Source organism: Mycteria americana, chromosome 8 (assembly GCF_035582795.1).
Source record: "Mycteria americana isolate JAX WOST 10 ecotype Jacksonville Zoo and Gardens chromosome 8, USCA_MyAme_1.0, whole genome shotgun sequence".
Taxonomy (NCBI): domain Eukaryota; kingdom Metazoa; phylum Chordata; class Aves; order Ciconiiformes; family Ciconiidae; genus Mycteria; species Mycteria americana.
Window position 1 is genome coordinate 18674975 of NC_134372.1, and position 23094 is coordinate 18698068.

Genomic DNA, 23094 nt, shown 5'->3' on the forward strand with positions numbered 1-23094 from the left:
TTAATAGGGAACGCAAAAGCCGTGTGCGCGAGCAAAGCGAAGCAAGGAATTCATTCACTCCTTCCCATGGGCAGGCAGGTGTTCAGCCATCTCCAGGAGAGCAGGGCTCCATCATGTGTAATGGTTACTTGGGAAGACAAACACCATCACTCCGAATGTCCCCCCCTTCCTCCTTCTTCCCCAGCTTTATATACTGAGCATGACATCATATGGTATGGAATAGCCCTTTGGTCAGTTTGGATCAACTATCCTGGCTGTGTCCCCTCCCAGCTTCTTGGGCACCTGGCAGAGCATGGGGAGCTGGGAAAAAAAAGTCCTTGACAAGTGTAAATACCACTTAGCAACAGCCAAAACATCGGCATGTTATCAATATTACTAAAACCCAAAACACAGCACTACACCAGCCACTAGGAAAGAAATCAACTCTATCCCAGCTGAAACCAGGACAGTATCCACCCCTTATTCTATACCATTTATGTCATGCCCAGGTTCTACCCCTTCTAATACAATTAAGTTCATTTAGTCCATGGCTTTGGGCTCCATCCGTCATAATAGTCCTTCAGGGCAGAAGAGTTGGTCTGTGGTGTTGGATTGTTGCATGTTGAAGCCAGTTCTGGTTCCATCACCACTGCACTTTGCTTGCTTTCGTTGAAGTTCCTTCTTCATTAATCTGAGTGATCCTTATTGAAAAAGTGATGACACATAGTATTATACAACAATTGACATTATACCATTTGGTTCATTGGCTATTCTCACCTAAAATCAAATCCCCTTGAGGTACACATCGGAATTCCCCATCCTCTCGCATTACCTACCAAGTGTACCCGGGTCCTTGAGCAAAAGCAATCCCACGAATGGGCTTGCCTTTGCCTGAGGCAGGAGTAACCCAGACTGTCTTCCCCAGCATCTTTTTATGTGTACTACAGGGACCTTATCCCCTTCTACAGTGCGTAAAAGTTTTGATTGGGCAGGGCCAGCTCGATTGACAGATCCTCTAGTGTTGACTAACCAGGTGGCCTTTGCTAAATGTGTATCCCAATGTTTGAATGTCCCAGCACCCATTGCTCTCAGTGTAGTCTTTAACAGTCCATTGTATCGCTCAATTTTCCCAGAGGCTGGTGCATGATAGGGGATGTGATATACCCACTCAATGCCATGTTCTTTGGCCCAGGTGTCTATGAGCTTCTTTCGAAAATGAGTCCCGTTGTCTGACTCAGTTCTTTCTGGGGTGCCATGTCGCCACAGGACTTGCTTATCAAGGCCCAGGATAGTGTTCCGGGCAGTGGCATGGGGCACAGGATATGTTTCCAGCCATCTGGTCGTTGTTTCCACCATTGTAAGCACATGGTGCTTGCCTTGGTGGGTTTGTGGGAGTGTGATATAATCAATCTGCCAGGCCTCCCCATATTTATATTTCAGCCATCGTCCTCCATACCAGAGAGGCTTTAACTGCTTGGCTTGTTTGATTGCAGCGCATGTTTCACACTCATGGATGACCTGTGCAATAGTGTCCATGGTTAAGTCCACTCCTCGATCACGAGCCCATCTATATGTTGCATCTCTTCCTTGATGGCCTGAGGTATCATGGGCCCATCGGGCTATAAAGAATTCATCCTTATGTTGCCAGTCCAGATCCACCTGAGCCACTTGAGTCTTGGCAGCCTGATCCACCTGCTGGTGGTTTTGATGTTCTTTAGTGGCCTGACTCTTGGGTACATGAGCATCTATGTGACATACTTTTACAACCAGGTTCTCTACCCTGGCAGCAATATCTTGCCACAATGCTGCAGCCCAGATGGGTTTGCCTCTGCGCTGCCAGTTGCTCTGCTTCCATTGCTGTAACCACCCCCCCAGGGCATTTGCCACCATCCATGAGTCAGTATAGAGATAGAGCACTGGCCACTTTTCTCGTTCAGCAATGTCTAAAGCCAGCTGGATGGCCTTTACTTCTGCAGATTGGCTCGATTCACTGTCTCCTTCAGCAGTTTCTACCACTTGTCGTATAGGACTCCATACAGCAGCCTTCCATCTCCGATGTTTTCCTACAATACGACAGGACCCATCAGTGAACAGTGCATACTGCTTCTCATTTTCTGGTAGTTTATTGTACAGTGGGGCCTCCTCAGCATGCGTCCCCTCCTCCTCTGGCAATACTCCGAAATCTTTGCCTTCTGGCCAGTCCATAATTACTTCCAAGATTCCTGGGCGATTGGGGTTTCCTATTCGAACCTGTTGTGTAATCAGTGCAACCCACTTACTCCACATAGCCTCAGTTGCATGATGTGTGGAGGGGACCCTCCCTTTGAACATCCAGCCCAGCACCGGTAGTCGAGGTGCCAAGAGGAGTTGTGCTTCAGTGCCAACCACTTCTGAAGCAGCTCGAACCCCTTCATATGCTGCCAATGTCTCTCTTTCAGTTGGAGTATAGCGGACCTCAGATCCTCTGTATCCCTGACTCCAAAACCCAAGGGGTCGACCTCAAGTCTCCCCTGGTGCTTTCTGCCAGAGGCTCCAGGTAGGGCCATTCTCCCCGGCTGCGGTGTAGAGCACGTTTTTTACGTCTTGCCCTGCCCAGACTGGCCCAAGGGCTACTGCATGAACTGCCTTCTGTTTAATTTGTTCAAAGGCTTGTCGTTGCTCAGGGCCCCATTTGAAATAGTTCTTCTTCCGGGTCAATTGATAGAGAGGGCTTACGATCAAGCTGTAATTTGGGATATGTGTTCTCCAAAAACCCACAACGCCTAAGAAAGCTTGTGTTTCCTTTTTGTTAGTTGGTGGAGACATGGCTGTTATTTTGTTGAGCACATCCATTGGGATCTGACGACGTCCATCTTGCCATCTTATTCCTAAAAACTGGGCCTCCTGTGCAGGTCCCTTGACCTTACTTTGTTTTATGGCAAAGCCGGCTTTCAGGAGGATCTGGACTATTTTCTTCCCTTTCTCAAAAGCTTCCTCTGCTGTATTGCCCCATACGATGATGTCATCAATGTATTGCAGATGTTCTGGAGCTTCACCCTGTTCCAGTGCAGTCTGAATCAGTCCATGGCAAATGGTAGGGCTGTGTTTCCACCCCTGGGGCAGTCGATTCCAGGTGTACTGAACGCCCCTCCAAGTGAAAGCAAACTGTGGGCTGCACTCTGCTGCCAAAGGGATTGAGAAGAACGCATTAGCGATATCAATTGTGGCATACCATTTGGCTGCTTTTGACTCCACTTCGTATTGCAGTTCCAGCATGTCCGGTACGGCAGCACTCAGGGGCGGTGTGACTTCATTCAGGCCACGATAGTCTACTGTCAGTCTCCACTCTCCATTAGACTTTCACACTGGCCATATGGGACTGTTAAAAGGTGAGCAAGTCTTACTGATCACTCCTTGGCTCTGCAGTCGACGAATCAGCTCATGGATGGGAATCAGGGAGTCTCGGTTGGTACGATATTGCCTCCGGTGCACCGTTGTGGTAGCCATTGGCACCTGTTGTTCTTTGACCCTCAGCAACCCCACAACAGAGGGGTCCTCTGAGAGACCAGGCAAGGTAGACAGCTGTTTAATTTCTTCCGTCTCCAAGGCAGCTATACCAAAAGCCCACCGGTACCCTTTTGGGTCCTTGAAATACCCTCTCCTGAGGCAGTCTATGCCAAGGATGCACGGAGCCTCTGGGCCAGTCACAATGCAATGCTTTTGCCGCTCATTCCCAGTTAGGCTCACTTCGGCCTCCATTACAGTTAGCTGTTGGGATCCCCCTGTCACTCCAGAAATACGGATGGGTTCTGTGCCTATATAGCTTGATGGCATTAGGGTACACTGTGCACCGGTGTCTACTAGAGCCTTATACTCCTGTGGCTCTGATGTGCCAGGCCATCGAATCCATACAGTCCAGTAAACCTGGTTGTCCCTTTCCTCCACCTGGCTGGAGGCAGGGCCCCCCTAATCCTGATCACAATATTCATTACCCACTTCTTGTATATATGAGTCAGGAGTTTCTTCATTATAATCAAGAGTAAGATCAACGCTTTTATTCTGTCTGAGGAACTGTCCACTGGAAACTGGAGCAGCAATTTTCCTGGAAGAACCCCCTTTGGTGATTGTTTTTCCTTGCAACTCACGTACTCGTGCTTCTAGGGTCGAGGTAGGTTTTCCATCCCACTTCCTCATGTCCTCTCCGTGGTCACGCAAGTAAAACCATAGGGTGCCCCGTGGTGTGTATCCTCTATATCCTCTTCCTTGAGCAGAGGAATGCTGACTCCTAATAGCTGAGACACTGGTCCGTATAGGTGGGGAGTAGGACATATCTTCTTCGAGTCGCTGGACCTTCCGGGACAGTTTTTCCACAGCTGAGACAAGGGAGGAAGAGATACTTTCTTCATATTCCCGGAGGTTACTAGCAGCTTCATTCACTGTTGGACCATCTTCGTCTCTCCAGATCAGTATTGCCAATGAGTTGGCACACAATGGTGGTGCGTTCCGTACCAACTTCTGCCACATAGGTCTTGTGCACTGGACCTCATCTGGATCTGTGGGTGACCGCACATCGTCCACATCACCATAAATCACTTCCAGCACAGCTAATTCCCTCAGGTACTGGATACCTCTCTCCATGGTGGTCCATTTCCCGGGGCGGTATACAACATCTTCCTTGAAGGGATACCTTTCCTTTATAGCTGACAGGAGTCGCCTCCAGAGGCTGCGGGCTGGTTCCCGTTTTCCAATTGCTTTGTCAATGCCCCCTTCCCTAGAAAGGGATCCTAGCTGCTTGGCTTCCTTACCCTCTAATTCCAGGCTACTGGCCCCGCTATCCCAGCATCGGAGCAGCCAGGTGACAATGTGCTCCCCTGGACGACGGCTGAAATCTTTTTGCATATCTCGCAGCTCACTCAGGGATAGGGATCGGGTGGTTTCTGTCTCATTTACGAGTTCTTCGTCTTCCTCTTCCTCTCTCTGTGATGGCCCTGCTCCTTCATCTTCCCTTTCTAAACGAGCTGACTTTTGCTTCCAGGATTTCTTTTTATATATAGGGGCGACTGATACTGACACGGGTTGGTTCTCTGTCTGAACCGCAGTGCTTGTAACAGAGTTGTCCAGAGCAGCTGCAGTTGCAGTGCCTGTTGCGGGGGGGCTGGAGCAGCGGCAGTGCCTGTCACTTTGTCACCAGATCCTTGAGGGTTCTGAATAGTGTTAAACAGGGCTCGATAGGCATGGGCCAGACCCTAGCACATTGCAGTGATTTGTGTCTCCCTAGAATTGCCAGGGTGACAGCATACTTTTTCCAAATATTCTACTAATTTTTCAGCATTCTGCACTTGTTCAGGGGTGAAGTTCCAAAACACTGGAGGTGCCCAATAACTTGGGCATTTGCCCATGCTATCCCACACACCCTGCCACTCATAACTGTCTGGCCTTGGGGCAGATCTCTGGATGATATTCTTAAATTGCTTACTAATCTTGGACAAGATCGAAACAATATTCCCAAACAATATTCCCAAGCAATATCCCAAGCAATAAGAAGTATCTTAACTACCCAAGGATGTTCAAGATACTGAAAAGTTATTGCAATGAAGGAAGCATTGTAGAAGAAAGTAGTGAAGGTACAATTCTGCATTTCTTCCATAAAGTAATACCCGACATACAATAACAGTTTCAGTACAGCACTTAGATAATACCAAAATAAATCCAAGATCACTGTTTTAATAACAAATTTCACAGGCAAAACATCACCAATTAAAGCAGAGCACAGAAACAGCAGTGATGTCCTGGCCATCTGCCAGCCCAGGCGCATGGCCATTGCTGTTATCAAAATGTTCCCAGGCACAGCAGAATAAGGTGATAAGCAGCACAGCAAGCAGCAAAAGAAAAAAGCAGCCACTAACGAGCCCTAGACTCTAATATACAGTAAAGAAAGTAAGCCCTATGACAAGCCCAGAAGCCTACTGATTAATAGCCAAACAGCAATAACAGCTATAAATTCTATCATCTAGCACATTCCAATCAAATCTGCCATTATCTCAAACCCTTCGGGCCCCACGTTGGGTGCCAAAAGGAACTGTCGTGGTTTAGCCCCAGCCGGCAACTAAGCACCACGCAGCCGCTCGCCCACTCCCCCCGTGGTGGGATGGGGAAGGGAATCGGAAGAGTAAAAGTGAGAACACTCGTGGGTTGAGATAAGGACAGTTTAATAGGGAACGCAAAAGCCGTGCGTGCGAGCAAAGCGAAGCAAGGAATTCATTCACTCCTTCCCATGGTCAGGCAGGTGTTCAGCCATCTCCAGGAAAGCAGGGCTCCATCACGTGTAATGGTTACTTGGGAAGACAAACACCATCACTCCGAATGTCCCCCCCTTCCTCCTTCTTCCCCAGCTTTATATACTGAGCATGACATCATATGGTATGGAATAGCCCTTTGGTCAGTTTGGATCAACTATCCTGGCTGTGTCCCCTCCCAGCTTCTTGGGCACCTGGCAGAGCATGGGGAGCTGGGAAAAAAAAGTCCTTGACAAGTGTAAATACCGCTTAGCAACAGCCAAAACATCGGCATGTTATCAATATTACTAAAACCCAAAACACAGCACTACACCAGCCACTAGGAAAGAAATCAACTCTATCCCAGCTGAAACCAGGACAACTGTAAAAGGGGAGTATTTTGTATAAATCCAATTGTGCTGCTTTGGAACGTACTTTAAGTTAATTCAGTTTTTATTTGGCTTTTGGTTTGAGTTCTTGCTTTGTTCTCTATTTTTATAGGGAATCCCTGTTGGAAATTTTGGCCACTAGAGTCATGTTTTTGGTGGCCTTGGACAGAGGTGGTTTTAAGGCAGAAGAGTGGAGGGACAAATGAAGAGAATCTACCATAGGAATGGATGCATAGACACAAGCTATCCATCCCAAATTACAGCAGCTAGAGAAGCATAGCCTGAACTGCAGACTAAACACTAACCAGGAGATGATTACTAAGAATACACTTTTTATCCTTTCCTGAATAACTGTTTATTGTTGTAACCACATAATTATTTGGCTATTTACAAGTAGCAGCTCACCTAAGATGGAGGGCAGCTGGGAGAAAGCTGACTATGGACAAAAAATGGTTATCCATCAGAATTACAGGTGTGGACTTAATACAAAGCAAATGGTGGAGCAAACATTGCTGACCTAGGGGAGATGAACAGCAAAGCGTGCTTTTTTTCAGTCTATTGAGACAGTGCTTATAGGAAATAATACGCAGATTGCTTGCGATGGATAAGAAAAGTTTCTTTGATATATTTGTGCGTAAAGATAGACTGGGGGTGGGGGGGGAAATCTTGTAGCTAAATTTCCCTAAACCTTTTTGTTACAGTTCCTTTCATAGTCCCCATCTTCATCTGTATCTCTCTATACTGCAAATAAATTGTCTAACCACTGGGTAGCAGCTATTCTTGTTTGGAAAACCATCATTGAAAGCAGCTGTAGATTGTTGTGGGTTGCTCACTGGAGGCTCTTGAGACCACTAGAAATCCACAAGGTCACTAGAGAATTGTTTTAACAGATGTGGTGATGAATCAGCATAGAATTTGTGTTGGTATGTAAAGTGATGTTTAATTTGGAACTTCATTTTCCGTAATTGTTTTGCTGTGGAAATAGTTGTGTGTAATAGTCAATTGGTTGTCGGTGATTTGAGTAAATACCACTATTTATCAATTTGTTCTAATGACACATTTGTACGTTTATTAAGTAATTCTTAAATAATCAAAACATCTGATTGTGCTCAGATGTCTAAATCTTTTTAACTTACCTCTTTAAAAGCAACGTGGCAGTGGTATTCCAATTTAAAATTCATAGCAGAATTAAAACATGTCAGTGGACAAATTATGTAATTTAGAGCCTGAAAATAAATTTTTTCCAACAATTTCTTTTCAGATATTCAGGCATTAAGATAAAGGCAGTAGTAGTGCAGAACTAGGTTGGAAACTAGTATATTGCTTTAAGCGTAGTCCTTTTTTTGGTGGTGTTAAAGCAAAATGCTTGACTTGACATTTCTGTTATGTTGCTGGGACTTTTCACTTGAAGATGTGCTTTTGTGGACTTGATCTTCTTTATGTGCATGGCGCAGTCACTGTTATTTGGTTTTGGTTTTTTGTATTTACTTTTTTAAAGGTTGATCCCAACCAGTTAACATGTTCAGTAACCTTTTTTTACCAAATATTTCAGCAGATAAGGCGGGGGGGAAGGCTGTAGCTTAAGTGATTAAATGTGAATAGGACTGATATAAAAATGCTTTATTTTAGTCTCATTTTATTCTTAAAAACTGCTTGCTCTGTCTTTGCATGTGGATAGTCTTGTATGCCAGTTGGCTTGTTGATTTTGCTTATTCTTATTTTAGCCCTGTGTTTTATTAACTAAATATGTATTTAGAATGGTTGCTTTGCCTATAGGTTAACAGCTGAATCCAGATTTGAAACTACGGAAAAAGAAGATAAGAAAGAAAATAAAGTCACAACAGATAAGAAAACACAAAAGAAAAAGTATACAACGTTGTATGTATCTTCTAAGCCAACTTCTGAAACCCAGTGTGCTCAGCAATAGAACTTGCACGTCTGGAAGGAACCTGAACAATTTGGAGTCCTGCTTCAGCAGGAAATACTGAGTAAACTTATGTCACACAAATGTACAGGCTCCTAACTTAGGTATTGACCTGTCTTCTTCTATGAAGAGTATGGTCGCATTAGAGAATTGCACTTTTGACATCTTAACTTCCCAGAGGGCACCTGTTAAGTTCCCTGGCAATGTGACCTGAAGTGTTTCCTTGTCTTGAATCTTGGCTAAGTCTCTAAACATGTGTTAATCGTTATTTGTTTGAAGCACAGTGCTAATCTGAAAGATAACTACTTGCTACAGAAGTTTTCTTATATAAGACGGGTCAACCCTGAGCAAGACAGACTAGGCAATGTTGATGCAGAGCTCAACTAAGTCATGCACTCCTGAATTTCTTCCAATTCCTGGATTCAGAATTCTTAACATTTTTCCCCCTAATGTATAATTGTTCAACTTTGAGACTGACCTGACTGCAAAGGTGCATGTGAATCTCTGTATGCGTTTTGTGGGATAGTATTCTTTTGAAACTCTAAATCTTGTATTTGTACTAATAATTAAAATAAACCTTTCTTTCTCTTCCTTTCTAAAATGTAGTCTGTATTGCATTTAAGATAAAACGTTTATCTAAAGCTGTCAGTTTTCTGATTGAGAGGTGAGGTATTTTGTAGAAAGGATTTTGTTTTTTTAAAAAAACAAAAAGTACCACTCAATAAAAGCGAAGAAATTGTAATGCATGTGTTGTGTGTCGTCGTGTTTTTAGGAGACAAATATTATGTTTCTGTAGCTCTTAAATGTTCTCCTCAGAATTATTCTGTATGAAATGTCATCTAAGCTAGTTCTATTGGTGTCTCCCCCCATTTATATGGAAGTCTGATTACTTTGACTCATTATACTATGGTTTAAGCTCCTTCTAGTGAATGGGTTAACCACTTTCTAAGTAAAAGACTCGGTAGTTAAAATGAAAGCTCTTTAAGACTTTTCCTTTTAAATCCATTATGAAAAAATACCTTGGGCGAGAATCTTACAGCCCAGGGGGCTTTAGATTTGGCAGCTTGATCTGCTATATGCTAACTTCCATTGGTACTTTGGAACCTAAGACTCCTAACATGCCTCTGTATTTAAGCAGATGAAACTTCAACTTGTGTCAGATACTGCCAGTCAGCACCAAGAGATAGTAAAACTAAACATACTTTATAAAGAATTTTTTATTTGTTGTATTCTAGCTTTGGTCAAATCACTATTTCTTTTGGTAGCTTGCACTGTAGTAGTGCTAACTAACTTCCCACCACCACCAGAACGTTTCTAGATAATGTACAGATGTACCTTACAAATACAGTGTCTTGAGTTGTCATCTTTTCAAGAAACATAATGGTTTTTGTTACAGGTTTGTGGGGGAGGGAGAAGACAATCTCTTGCCTAAAATTTTGTAGGTAGCTTTTGGAGAAATTGCTAACTGTGTGTGCCTTTATGAATCTGTTGAATGTACTTGTCTAAGACAACTGTTTGGATATGCTCGTTTACAGTTGTGCCAGTTCAGAAGTGATGCCTAGAATTTTGTTAACTATGACTATACACATGGGTGGCTTTAGCTCGTCAGTCACTCATTTCAACAAATACTGAACTGTAACATTTTGAGTGACAACAGAAGCGACTAAAGATGCGGTAAAGTAAACTTAAATGAGCAGATGTGGCTTCTCGCTTTCCAATGCAGTTTGCCCTTGTTAGCAGTCCATTTCTGCGTGGCTAAATTTAGGCACAGCCTGGTGGCTGTTACTGGCAAAATAATCATAAATCCATGTCTCATAGATTCTAATTGTATCACTTCATCAATCTAAGAAATCTGCTATTTATCCAAATCCTTCAGTCTCTTATTAATGAAGTCTACTTAAACTGAGACTATTCTATTTCTTTTTAACTTTTAGGATACTCCATGATATTACAGGAAGCTACTACATATCCATGAAATAGTTATTACTCTTCTTGACTTTGACTGCACAAGTGAACTTTAATACTACATTGAAGAAATAATGTTTTTCATGCTACAAAATGTTAGAAGAAAACCTTTTTTATGCAAATGCTGAACATTAGCATTGTTTACTGTCCCTGTACACTGAGATGCAAATAGCATAAAACAACTAAAGTACATAATTGTTTTAATTAGAGGAAAACCTTCAGTAACTTGACATTGGATGCATGTACTTTAAATGGGAGTACTGAATGTAGATTGTCTACTAAGACAGTTAATTATTTATGTTGAGCTACTTGGCATATGAAATTTCTAATTTTTTTAGTTGAAATAACTTGTTAATTAAAGCTACAAACAAAACTAGGATGTCATTTCAACAAATTAATAAAACTGATCAGGGTTATCTACCCCCCAAAACTACTGCTTTACCTGTACTGCTGTAGTTTACTTGGAGCATGTAGTCTTTATCATCTTAGATAATACATGTATGCTTACAAATCTCTTGCAGAATTACAACTAGCAGGTGGGGGAAGATGTCTGGAATTGAGGCTTTTGTTGTGCCATAACATACTTAAGGTATTGTCCTTTAAGTGCATGAAAATATTTTGCATATTTTCTTTCTTCCTTCTGTTTTGTTGCATCAGTTGCTTTCTTGCAACTGTGCTCACAGATCTTAGCATATAATAGAATTTAGAGCCAGTTAAATGCAACTGTTGTATTCTCCTTAAATTCTTCTGTATAGTGGAAGTTAGCATAGCTAAAAAATGATAATTAGATAGCATTTTACAAGATCTTGTTTTCTGGAATCGATAGCGGTATTAAAGGAAGTAAGAATTCTCTCCCTTCTTCCTCTGCCCCTCAACCCCCCAGAAGGTAAGTTCTACCCATTAAATCCCTAGGCAGAAAGATTTTTATCTTTTGGGGGAAGCAAGGAATTTTCTACTTGCCTGTGAAGACCTTCTGCCTGGAAGAAGACTTAAGGAAAAGACGGTAAAGTACGTAAGGGTGACAAATGATCCTGTCCGCTATTTTCTGTGGAATAGTAATGTGGAATGGTAATTACACAAACCAACAAATACTTGGAATAAAAACCTCTGCTGACAAAGGGCGTAACTATTATCTGCCTTAATTCTTTAGACCCTTGTTGGGGTTTGTCCTCTGCTGTAGGAACATAGGATTTTAGGGTTACCATGCATGCTTTATTCTCTGGATGCATTTTCTTCTTAAAGCTGAAAAAAGATTTTGTTGCTCAATCCATTTGTTAGAAATTAGAGCTAGGGTTCTTCAGACACAGATAAGGAGATTGTCTTAGCTAACTTATGGGAAAGTGGTAGTAGGTGCTAGTAGCTAATGAGTTGCAAAAGCATCATCATGAAAGTATGACAGGAGGAAGGAACAGCAGATGTGTGCAATGCTGAGCGCTGGGTGTGGGGGAAGGGGACAGCAGGTGGGAAGCAGGAATGACTTCAGAAGCTTGCGTTCTCAAGTCACAGAATTTGTGGTGAGTTGGGATGGTAAGCAGGGGGGCGTGAGCTCCAAGGTGGGGACAGAGCTGTGTTCAAATGTGCGGTGGTATTTAGATGTCTTGTACTCTGCAGAATCAGATCTCAGATGGAAGAGATTCAGGGCATCAGAAAAGTATTGCAAATTGCATCCCAGTTTGGAGATGAAATTTCTGTATATCACTTATTTGGATCATTTATTTTTAAAATGTGGTATTGTATTAATTAGGTTTATTAGACCTATGTGATGAAGCATGTTTTTAAATCAATGCTAGAAAGGAACAATTTTCCTTGGGACTTTTGTATTACAGGGAAACATAATGAGGAAGAGCAATGTAGAACAAGAAAATAAATGCGAGTCATGACGTCTAGGCCAAATAGTATATGGGAAGGGGTGATTTGCTGCAGCCGGGATTCAGAGGAGTAAGGAAGATAGTTATTGCTGGTTAGGAAGTTATTACTCAAAATATATAGTAAAATAAAAGCTGAAATAGTTCAGCTTCAAAGTCTTTTTTGGTAGATAAACAATATAAATTGGATGTTCCATGGAAAAGAAAGATTTAGGACTCTTAGGTGAAGCTGATTGTCTGTAGATGGAGATAAGCTGAGTTGCTCGGAATCTAGCTCACTCTAATAAATGTAAATTTTTGTGTTATTGGGGGGGGGGGGGGGGGAATAGCTAAAAAAACCCTAGCTAAATCCTTTTGCTAAGCTAGTGTGTAGACATGGTTAAGATTAGGGCAATTTAAGCAAATCTATGGTAAAGTTTAAGGTGGTTTTCCTCCAGAAGTAGGTTTCAGAATTCCATGTGCAATGAGACAGACTGGCAGTCTGTGCTTCTCATGACTGCTGGTTAAAATCAAGAACTGACATGTTATGAGTTATCAAAAATATCCTGAGGGATGTAGCACAGTGCTGTTGAACTGTTTTGATAAACAATGATGCTAAATTGCAATGGAATATCCAGAGGACAGGATTGTCATATGACTTTGTTGTACTGAGCAGGAGATAAAGAAACAGTAAATCTTTTAAAGCATTTTCTGTTTGTTTGTTTGTTTTTTTTTAATTCCAAACTATAAGTAAAGAACACGAATGAAGGTAACATACTTGTCTTCAATTCAGAATGTTGTCCTTAATCCAAATTACAAACGACTTGGCTTGATCTTTGCACATCCAAAATGTCATTATGTAAGTTAGCTCATATAGCAGCCTGTGTGAAAGTAAAGGCTGTAAATATACAATAAATTACTTGTTGAAGTTTTGTCTTGACAATAAGTCTTTTAGAAAGTGCTGCTTTGTTTAGAGAATAAAGAGAAACTCTCCTACTTTTTCATCCAAAGGCAAAATGACAGAAAGAAGAAGGAATGGGTGCGGTTAGAAATGTGGCTTTGTCTTCACTTCATTTCTCTTATGAGGGGTAGTCTATTATGAAAAACAAATCCCCATTCCGGGACAGGTTAGAAGAAAGTAGTTTTTAAGATGTAGTGTCTTGTGGAGTCAAATCTTTAAAATCTGGTTTTGGTGTCATTTAAGGAATAAGGCCCCCTTGACGTTTCAGAACTGAGCTAAGCAATGTTTAGCAATTGTTACTGCAGCTGGGCTTTGCACAAAGTGGCCTTCCAGCTTAGGTCTTATGTTTAGGGGTGGTGCAGGAGAGGACTGGGGTGCTTTTTCTCCTTTTTGCCTGCTTATGTGTTACAGCTGGTATCATGCAACAGAAACACCCAGTTTGCGATTCCCCTCCCCCATGACACTGGGGTACAATATCTTAAGTTGAGAAAAGAGGAAGGAAGCTCAGAACAGCAGCAAATCTCGCAGAACCCTTGCAGCTGCCTCAGCCTGCCAGCTAGTCCTCAGTGACAGCAGCTGGGAAACGGACCTTGCTGCCAGTGCCTTTGTTTGTTACCCATCTGCAAATCTGCGTCCTATAAATTTTGGTTTCCTTGGTGGTGGGCATCCTTCGGAGCCTCACGGATTCATGTATGATGGCGAGATGGCACAAGACAGACAAGAAGAGTGGTGTGGGTATGTAACTTAGTAAACTGCCATTTGAGTTTTTTGTCTTCATAACTTCTGAACAGGATGTGGGCAGGTGTTTTCTCTAGTGTGATGAGTTAACACACTCCACTTTACCATGGTGCCTTAATTGAAATGATCAATTTTCATACAAAGTTTTAATCTTTCAAACAGAATGACAAGAAGTACACGAGTGTCAGCTTGGGAGTTGTAACCCTTCCACCCCACCACACCCCCTCCACCCCCCCCCCCGCCCCCCCCCCCAAATCTTGAACTCTTACAGTAATGCAGCTTTTCCCACCTCAATATTTTAGAAACAGCTTGAATAAGTAGTATGTTGTATAATAAGTAGCAGCTAGAAGTTATGGGGAACAAACGTAGGGGAAGGGGAATCCTACAGTTGCTTCTGAGAGACTGTCACTTGAGGTTAGTGTTACAGAAAAACCTGTATATGAGTTAGTAAGTAACACTTTTTGGAAGGAAAGTCATCTTCCACCATCAATTTTTCTTGAAATGAATGATGTTAACTTGCATAAAGGACTGAATTGTTGTTTTAAAAAAAAGCCTTAAAATTGGGAATCAAAGCTGAAGCACTTGAAAGAAATGTTCTGCTGAAGTTAACTGCAGGTTCTCAGTATAGAAGACAGTTAATCTTTTACTTATGTTTTATTTTACTTACTAGTGCATAGTTATTAATATGGAATCCCCAAATTCTTCTAAAAGATTTTTTTTTTTAATTTTAAGAAGGCCATAATATTTTGTGATATACATTAAAAACAAAAAACCCCACCCAACTGGCTTCACAAAAAAAAGAATCATCAAGGAATTAGTAAGAGGAAAAGAATGTCTTCCTGTTCAGCTTCCATGTGCAGCAGTGGCAGAATTGTGAAATGGAAGTACCCTGTTCGGGTGGCAGTTTATATTACAAAATAAAGGGTGTAAATATTTTCTGTTTCAGTCTTACAAATAGTAGAAAGTACTCAATTTTTGCACTTGTTTTTCTGAAAACTATTGATTTGGGAGAATATGATTGGATTTGTTGGATGTGGTCTCTGTATCCCTATACTAGTGATGGATGTTATCTTGCATATGGGTAAAAGTACTAGATACTAATCAGATATTCACAGGAGTAATATAAAACAAGCTTTACTTGTAGCAGCTTTTTACAGTTTGTTTTTCTTGCACTGTAATTTTTAACATTATGGTGGTCAAATAACCTGACTTGATGTTAAAGGGACATAGGCTAGTGGTTTGGGGTTTTTTTGCACATACCCCTGCAGTGGACTAGCCTGCTGGGCCTGACCAACGCATGTCCCCTGAAAAGGCCCTCATTTATGATCTGTCTGTCACTTGTTCAACAGTCAGTCTGCCATGCTTTGTTTACTGTTTGTAACTTCATAGCCAATATGATCACCGAGTATACAAAAAGCTAGTATGATATAGCAGTCTCTATGGTATTTGAAAGGTACAGCAAACCACACATAATAAAAATCATCTTGTGAAATATATTACTTCATAAACTAATGACAATCCAGTGAAGTTTGTTTTCATGAAGACTACAATGCATTTTGATTGAACAATTCACTGCACTATTTGACTTAAAATATGATATTCAGAATATGCAATTTTGTATAGCAGTAGTTTTTTCTGCTTCTGATCTAAGAATATTTATTTCAAAATAGTAAGCTTTTAACTGGGTCACTTACCATGAACACTTCTATTTTAGTGCATAAAGTAAAGCAAATAACAGAAAATAACATTTAATGGCAGTATTTTAATACTGTTAAGTTTAAACTCCCATAGAGACAAAACAAATTCAGGAGTTTTTAAAAACTCAGAACAACTAGGTTTTATTTGATCTGGCAGTGGACCAGTGCTCTTGCTCTTCAAATATTGGCAGCTCTAACTATGGCACTCTCATTTTTAGAGTATGTAGTATGTGTAGCTTGTAGGATGATACCAGTGCAATCACTACTATGTACAGGTACTGCTTTCTGAAACGTGGTCTGCTAGAAATACTGCTTCTCTTTCTCTCACCCATCTCCCTGATAAGAGTGTTGTCTCCTTCGGTCTGGTTATTTGGGTTTACAACAGAGACTGGAATTCTTGAAAAAGGTCTATTAGCATAAGAAGTCTGATTGTTACAACTGCTCACATGCTAAAGACACATTTGGATTACTCGTGTTAGTCACTTCGCTGAATAATCTGCAATCTTTTGCATCATGTGGATGAGGAGTCCTGAGACTTGGGAAGTTTCCAGGTGCCAACGCAGTGACCTGTAACTTGTGGACTAGGGGTTAGTTCTAACTGAAAGACTAATTTGCTGTCATATAAGCATTTGGGACATCAGGGGTAGTTTTGTGTCAGGAAGAGTGAAGACGAAGGCCAAATAAAACTCCATTTTTTTTTTTTATTTGCAAGTTTTTAAAAATAATTTCCTGCTGCAAATTAAGAAAGTCAGTTAGCACTCAACTTACTGTTGAGATTAGCTCAAAGCAAACAGCCACTGTTTGACTAAAAGAACTCTATAGAGAGCATGAATAATGAGAAGAGATTATAAAGTGCACTAAATAGGAAATGGTGCAATTGATTATCTGTATCTTTAAGGAACTTTGCTAGTGTTTAAAAGCAGACAATACATTTTTCAAAGCTTTGATAAATTTCCTTTAAATAGGTAAAGGAAGTGATATATCCAATTTGTGAAGCAGATGGACTTTTGCTTTACACTCTCAAAGATGATACCTTTGTCTTTGTACAGACAAAAAAAAAAGTAAACCTGGTTAGCCACGAAGTAACTTGCTCAAGAACAAAGACTTGCCTGTGCAGGACTAGGAATGGGCCAAATGAGATTAGGCCTACTGTTTAGAGAAATAATTCCTTCTGTTTTATGGCTGTGAGGCTTAGGGTAAATGTATTTACTTTGTAAAATATGTACCTGGCAGATATCAGATCTTAAAGAATCCATGACACAAAGCATTTCAAAGCTGGCAAAATAACAGTAGCTCTGTAACATTGTCACGTGTACTTTGAATATACATTCCCTCTACTGTAGTTACTATAGCCATAACTGATTATTGCACTGCTCTACAAATTATTTTAGATGTGGCCTCTATGCATATTGAACTGCTCCTTCAAGAAGGGTAGGTATGATTGTACTCTCCAATGGGAAGTCCAAAACAGAATATCATAATTTAAGATCTGGAGTAGGTCACTGGGGATAACTGACACTGCAGAGCTAGTGGTATTTCCTTTATGCTGTGCTCGCTCCCCTGCGGCTCTAGGCTACAAGCACATATGTGATTTTGATGTAAAAGAGAATCTGTGCAAGCTGTGCCATCGTGTGTGGTAATAGTACTACCACTTGCTTTTTCTCCACTCACTCCAAGTAAGTCCATTTCCTGGGTTAAAGAAGGTTTTTCTGTTAAACATTGTATTATAAGATTTTTTTTTTTATACTTGTATGTAAAAAGTCACAATCATAGCAATGTCTGTGGTTTAGTCTGTTGCAAAGCAGAACAGGGAAAATGAGAACAATAATCAAACGGACTTTTCAATAATAACAGAATACTAGTTATATAAGTACTCATACATGTAACTTTTTCTTGTAGGTTGTCTTCAGTAGGGAGAGTTCCATTTCTGCTTTTGCATAATTGCTTTAATTTAATAACTACAAATTCAGTAACCTGTAGCTTATACCCAGGAGTTCCTTTTCTTAGCCAGGCTGTTGGCTCACAGTCTGTTTTATTTTCCTTTATTTATCTTGGAAACTAAATGTATTTGTTCTTTCATTATATAAGTGGGTAAGAAAAGCGGGATAGTCTTTCACCTACAGAAATTTAGAAAAACAAAACCAAAGCAAAACCAAACCCCAAGCAAACATGCACACATACCACCACCAGCAGCAGTTATTCTGTCCTGTCCTGTACACTGCCCTGCCCCCCGCGGAAAAATAATTATTCAGGGAAATAGTCATAATGAGGATTTAGTTTTGGGAGGGTGTTCAAAGAGGTTTTTGGAAATTAAATAAATTCATGCTCTTAAAAATTGGAGGGAAAATAGTGTACCTTTAACTATAAGAAACTTACGGAGTAGTGAGGCCTGGAATATGGAGTATTGACAACTATAGTTACAAAGCAAGTGCTTTTTGAATTTAAGGTCTGTTTGTAAGCATGCCTCTTGTGTCTCTGGAAAATAAAGAAATATGGGCAAACTGAGTCTACTGAGACACAAAGTCTGTGAAAGTTAACAAGCTTTTGGAATAATACAGACTGGAAGCTTTTTGGCCAGATAGGGCTATTTTGTCTTCTATGTTTTCAGAAATCTTTGTTTTCAAGTCTCTGATGAATGATTCTCATGTTGAATTTCAAAGTCTCTTATTCGAAGTGTGCCTGACATCTTCAGTTTCCACTGATGAGCAGAGTATCAGCTTGAGAGTGTTTGGGCCCAGCCTTTGGATGAGCAGTAGTGTGCTGAGTAGATTTGGAAGACCACACAGTTGCAGCTGGGATTCTTGGTCATGCTAGAATGCAGGCTATGTGCTCACTTCTGTATTTTACTTAATTAAATAGGAAACTCCAGATAGTTAATATTCAGCTTTGCACTTGGAAACCATATTTGTGATTTTACACATGAAGCTTGTTCTTAGTATTGAAGCATTCCCAGCATACATTTTATGGACGGTACAAGACAGAAAATTCATGGTAGGCTAGTGGTTTTGGATGACAGTTTCCTAGTAATATGCAAGATGAAACATGTTTGAAATCTGCTCAGACCTTGAGGAAACTATCAAATTTGTGAAAAAGTTACAAGCTGGTGAAATATTATATTGGCACACTAAAAACAAATGTCAGATTTACTCCTGTGCTGCTGAATCTGAAAATGGCTATTTGTCGATTTGAAGCATAAGTTGGGGGAGGAGAGCACTGTGTGACTTCTTTGAAACTGTATAAATGGGTATGCTCGGCCTGAGTGCAAAGGGCTGTGACTGGCTTGTCTGATTTCATCTGCTGAAGACCTCTGAAAATTATTTTACATCTACGTGAAAACTGTAGATTGAGCTGTAAAGGAGGCAGAGCTTTGTTTACGGTAGGTTGCCTACTTCATGAAATGCAGCCTCTGAACCCAACAGACTCTTCTAGCTGCTTGGGAAACAACAGCCGTTTTGTAAAGTATACCTCACTGCAAAAGGCAAGCTGAAGTAAGATAAAGACAAAGCTGGGAAATGAATCTTTTTATCCACAATCTTTTAAAAGGAAACAGCACAGTTAAATACTTTGTTCTTCATAAAGACTTCTAAAAAAACCCGACAATGCTACTATTTTCTATGAAAAGGTAAAGAGTCAGAAACAATATCTTCATATAACTAGTGGGATATGTTAGAACTTCCTGGTTCTTACACTGGCTTTATTGCGTTTAAGAAGGAAAATAAGTAGCACAAGTCGGCTAAAACCTCCATCTGGCCTGAAGGGTAAGCATGTGAAGAAATCTGTATTTAATTATTATCTGAGGTAAAGGTTTGTTATCTGAGAACTGAAGAGGTACCTTTTGCTGAGCATGATTTGCAATAAATTAGCCTCTAACCCACCTTGAGTTTTGGTACATGTCTCTGACCTGTGAAATAGTAATTAGAACTGCATCCATGTCATGTTCGTTATAGCATACTTGCTCTGTGAGATTTAAGGGGAGATCCTTAACTCAGAATACTGGAACACAAATTTTATAGGTTTCTTTCCAGGAGTCAATAAATCCTGTTAGGACTGCATAATATTTTCATACGAGGTTTGTCAGTGTCCTTGCTGAGTAATTTCAGCCCGTTTTCATGAGAAGAAAATGGTAACTGAACACAAAGAATTGATCTGTAAGTAGAGAAGGTACTACTTTTATGTTACTACTCATAAAAGTAGAGCTGTAATATTTCAGAAAAAAAATGGAACAGTATTCTTGCTGAGGCTATTCATTAGAAATTGTTTGAATATGCAAAACACTTCATGAGTTATTACATAGAAATCATTCCAGATAGTCCTTATATTATGGTGAAGTGAAATTAAGAGCTGGTTCAGCAAAGCTATACCTCAGAAATTTTTTTCAAATTCTGTTCAAGTGGATGGGTGTGAAAGTAGCCAAGGAAACCAATTTGAAACACAGCTTATTACTAAAAGGTGAGTCTCCAAAATGAAACAATGTAATGCTTGTATTTCTTAGGAAGAACAGGGTAGGGACTTCCCATCAAGGAAAACAGGCAGGAAAGACAGGTAGGAAGATTAGGAGAATAAATGGCTTCAGTGTTGCAGGTCTGTGGGATTTTCCTTGCTTACCATTCCCATTTTGTATTACCTTACAGTCTAATCATGTGACTAGGAAGAATCTGGGTTTTTAAAGTACATGAATACTGAGGAAATCTAGCTTTTTGATGAAGGGATTCTGTTACCTGGATTACTGTGAGTTTTCTATAGTCTTTTGTGCATGAATTTCCCAAATGAGGTACAAAGTATGATTTGTTTTTTTCCACTTGTCATCTTCTAAAGTATAAAATGTTAACTGTGCTCCTCTCTCAGTCTGTGGGTGTTTGAATTTATATTTTAACAGGAATCCTACTCTGAACAAAGAGTGACTGTTTCATTTACCTTGTGTCTTAAAATGTCAAGAGAAATGTCCTCTCCAGATTTTCATTACTCTACTTGGGAAAACATGTATATACCTATGTAGCTTAATGAAACAGGCTTCATAGCCATGCATGTATTCAACAGCATACACACCTCTATATCTAGTGGGGGGAATGTGCATATCATATCCGATAGCTCTGGCTTTAATATATATGTAGGAATTAAATGGAAATATGAGAATTTTCTTCAGCCTTTATACTAATTTTTTGCTACTGGGATGGACACTGGTAGATGACTTCACATGCTCTGGGTGGCTGAATGTGTGAGAGTGATAGCAGAATTAGACACGGAAGCTTCTTAGAGTAACTGGCTTTACAGCATGTATTGTTTGGCTGAACAAGAAAGGAACCTTTGGGCATGCTTCATGGGAATGAGCATCTTCCTGAGGTACAATTCAAAGCCTGCTTGTGCTTGAGCAGAGTTCAGTTCGGAAAATCTTTTATGTTAGCAGTTTGACCTGGTACTTCCTAGGCTTGCTTTCTGAAGCAATATTATTGTTGTGGCTGGCTTTCAGCTCATCTCCTGAGGGAGCTAAAACAAACACCTGGAATCTAAGGGGGTTTTGCATTAGTTTGTTTGTTTGGGGGGGGGGGGGGGGGGTGCTGCTATAAAATTACCACTGAGGTTATGGTGAGCTCTAAAAAAATAGGTTTTATTCTTTGCTGATCCGGGGGGAAATTTGCTAACTGTATTCTCAGTGAACAGTGAAGTCCATATTTAGGAACACTGTCTTGAGGCTGGAGTTCCTGGGCGGTCTCTGTGCCATTCTGGGAGAATCTGACAGCATCTGTGTACAGATACGCTATTGATGGGAACACCTCAGCCTGATGCTGGCCGCTGGGGGAGGGCATATGCTGTCCAAATCTCTCCGACTAATCTTATTGCCATGACATCAGTTGCTCTTGAGGTCAGTAATTGCTATTGGGATTTAGAATGAATGCTTGGGTCTTCAAGAAGGCCACCTTCTGTGCCTTGAGGATACTGTCTCCTTTTATATTTATGGCTGGGATAGAGGATGCCAGAGAGTGGAGTGGTAGAAAGTTCTTCACAGTGATTTGAAGGGGCCTTTATTTCTACTGGCCAGAGAGATTACATAAAAAAAAAAAAACCCAAAACCAAAAAACCAACCTGTTATGAGTATCCTGCCAAAAAACCTTTAAGTCCATACAGGTTTTTCATACACTGTTTTTGAAGAGCAAAATAAATGAAATATATGTTTGTGTGCACAAAACCACACACACACAACCCCGAAGATCTCCACAGAGGGTGGAGGAAAGGGAACCCTCCTCTTGGCTTTGAGGTGGTACTCGCAATATAAAAGCGTCACAGTTTGTAAGGGAAATAGCATCAGTTACAGCTGACAGAAGATATAATTGGATATAATAGTCAAATTTTCATTCACAGTTAATAATTCAAAAATTAGCAGATGTGATATTAAGCTGTCTGGTGCTGTAGAGAATACGTCAGAATGTAGCTGATCATATTAGGTTGTTAGTTTATAGAGGTTTTTTTCAATGGTATATGGGAGATAATTTATCATAAAATGTCTGGATAGGTCTATAGTTTAAAACTTTGTAAAGGAATTTGTTAAACTCATCCTACCAAACAATCCAAATTCTACAGTAATATCTCTCTCATTAAGTTTCCACTTACTCATTTAGAGAAGTCTTAGCTGATATAGCCACTTCCTCTGTCAGTTTGTTACTGCACTTTTCAATATATTAATTGCTGTTAAATGAAGTTTTTAAGAGAGCAAACCCAATATGTAATGTGAATATATGACTCAGTAATTTGCATCTATATTTTGAGACAAATACAACTGTAAGTAGAGCAGTGCATATTTTGAAATAGAAAGTATATGCTAGTCAACAGTAATCTTAATCTGTATGGACATTTCAGGAAAACAGTGAGAGCACACGCATACCCCCACCCCCCAAAAAACTCTGGTGAAACATCTCTTTAAATGTCATTATAACTTAGGAGGATTGTTTGTCATCTTACATTTCTTGAAATCTGTGTCAAGACTAATTAAAGGAAGCCAGTCAGAACATAACTACACATCTACTATACACATCTACTACTTAAATTCAATTTTTTGTTGAGCTAGGGCTGTTCTCTGAGGATCACTGAGGAAGTATCTTCAAGATTCTCTTGAATAAATGGCTGTATCTGCACAGCAGAGCCTCACTTCAAAGTTGGTTTTTTTTTTTTTCTTTTTTCTCCCCCCTTATGTTTAATGATTCAAGTCCTGCTCTACCCAGCCTGGAGAAGGAACTGGTGGAGAGGCCTCTTCATCTCAACAAAAATAAGAATTTATTTTTACTCCAATAAGCCTCTTAATTAAATCTGAAATTCCTTCTATTTCTGTCCAGAAATATAATGAATAGAAT

At 40.3% G+C, this 23094-nt stretch overlaps 1 protein-coding gene across 2 annotated transcripts in view; it reads left to right on the forward strand.

Annotated features, from left to right (window-relative positions):
• SPDL1 (spindle apparatus coiled-coil protein 1) overlaps nt 1–23094 on the forward strand; it is a 367882-nt gene that overhangs the window by 20520 nt on the left and 324268 nt on the right. For both annotated transcript variants that reach the window (XM_075509999.1, XM_075510000.1), the window contains exon 14: nt 8399–8650. In XM_075509999.1, the coding sequence (XP_075366114.1) occupies nt 8399–8549 (151 nt within the window). In that variant the 3' untranslated portion in view covers nt 8550–8650. The remainder of the gene's footprint in view (nt 1–8398; nt 8651–23094) is intronic.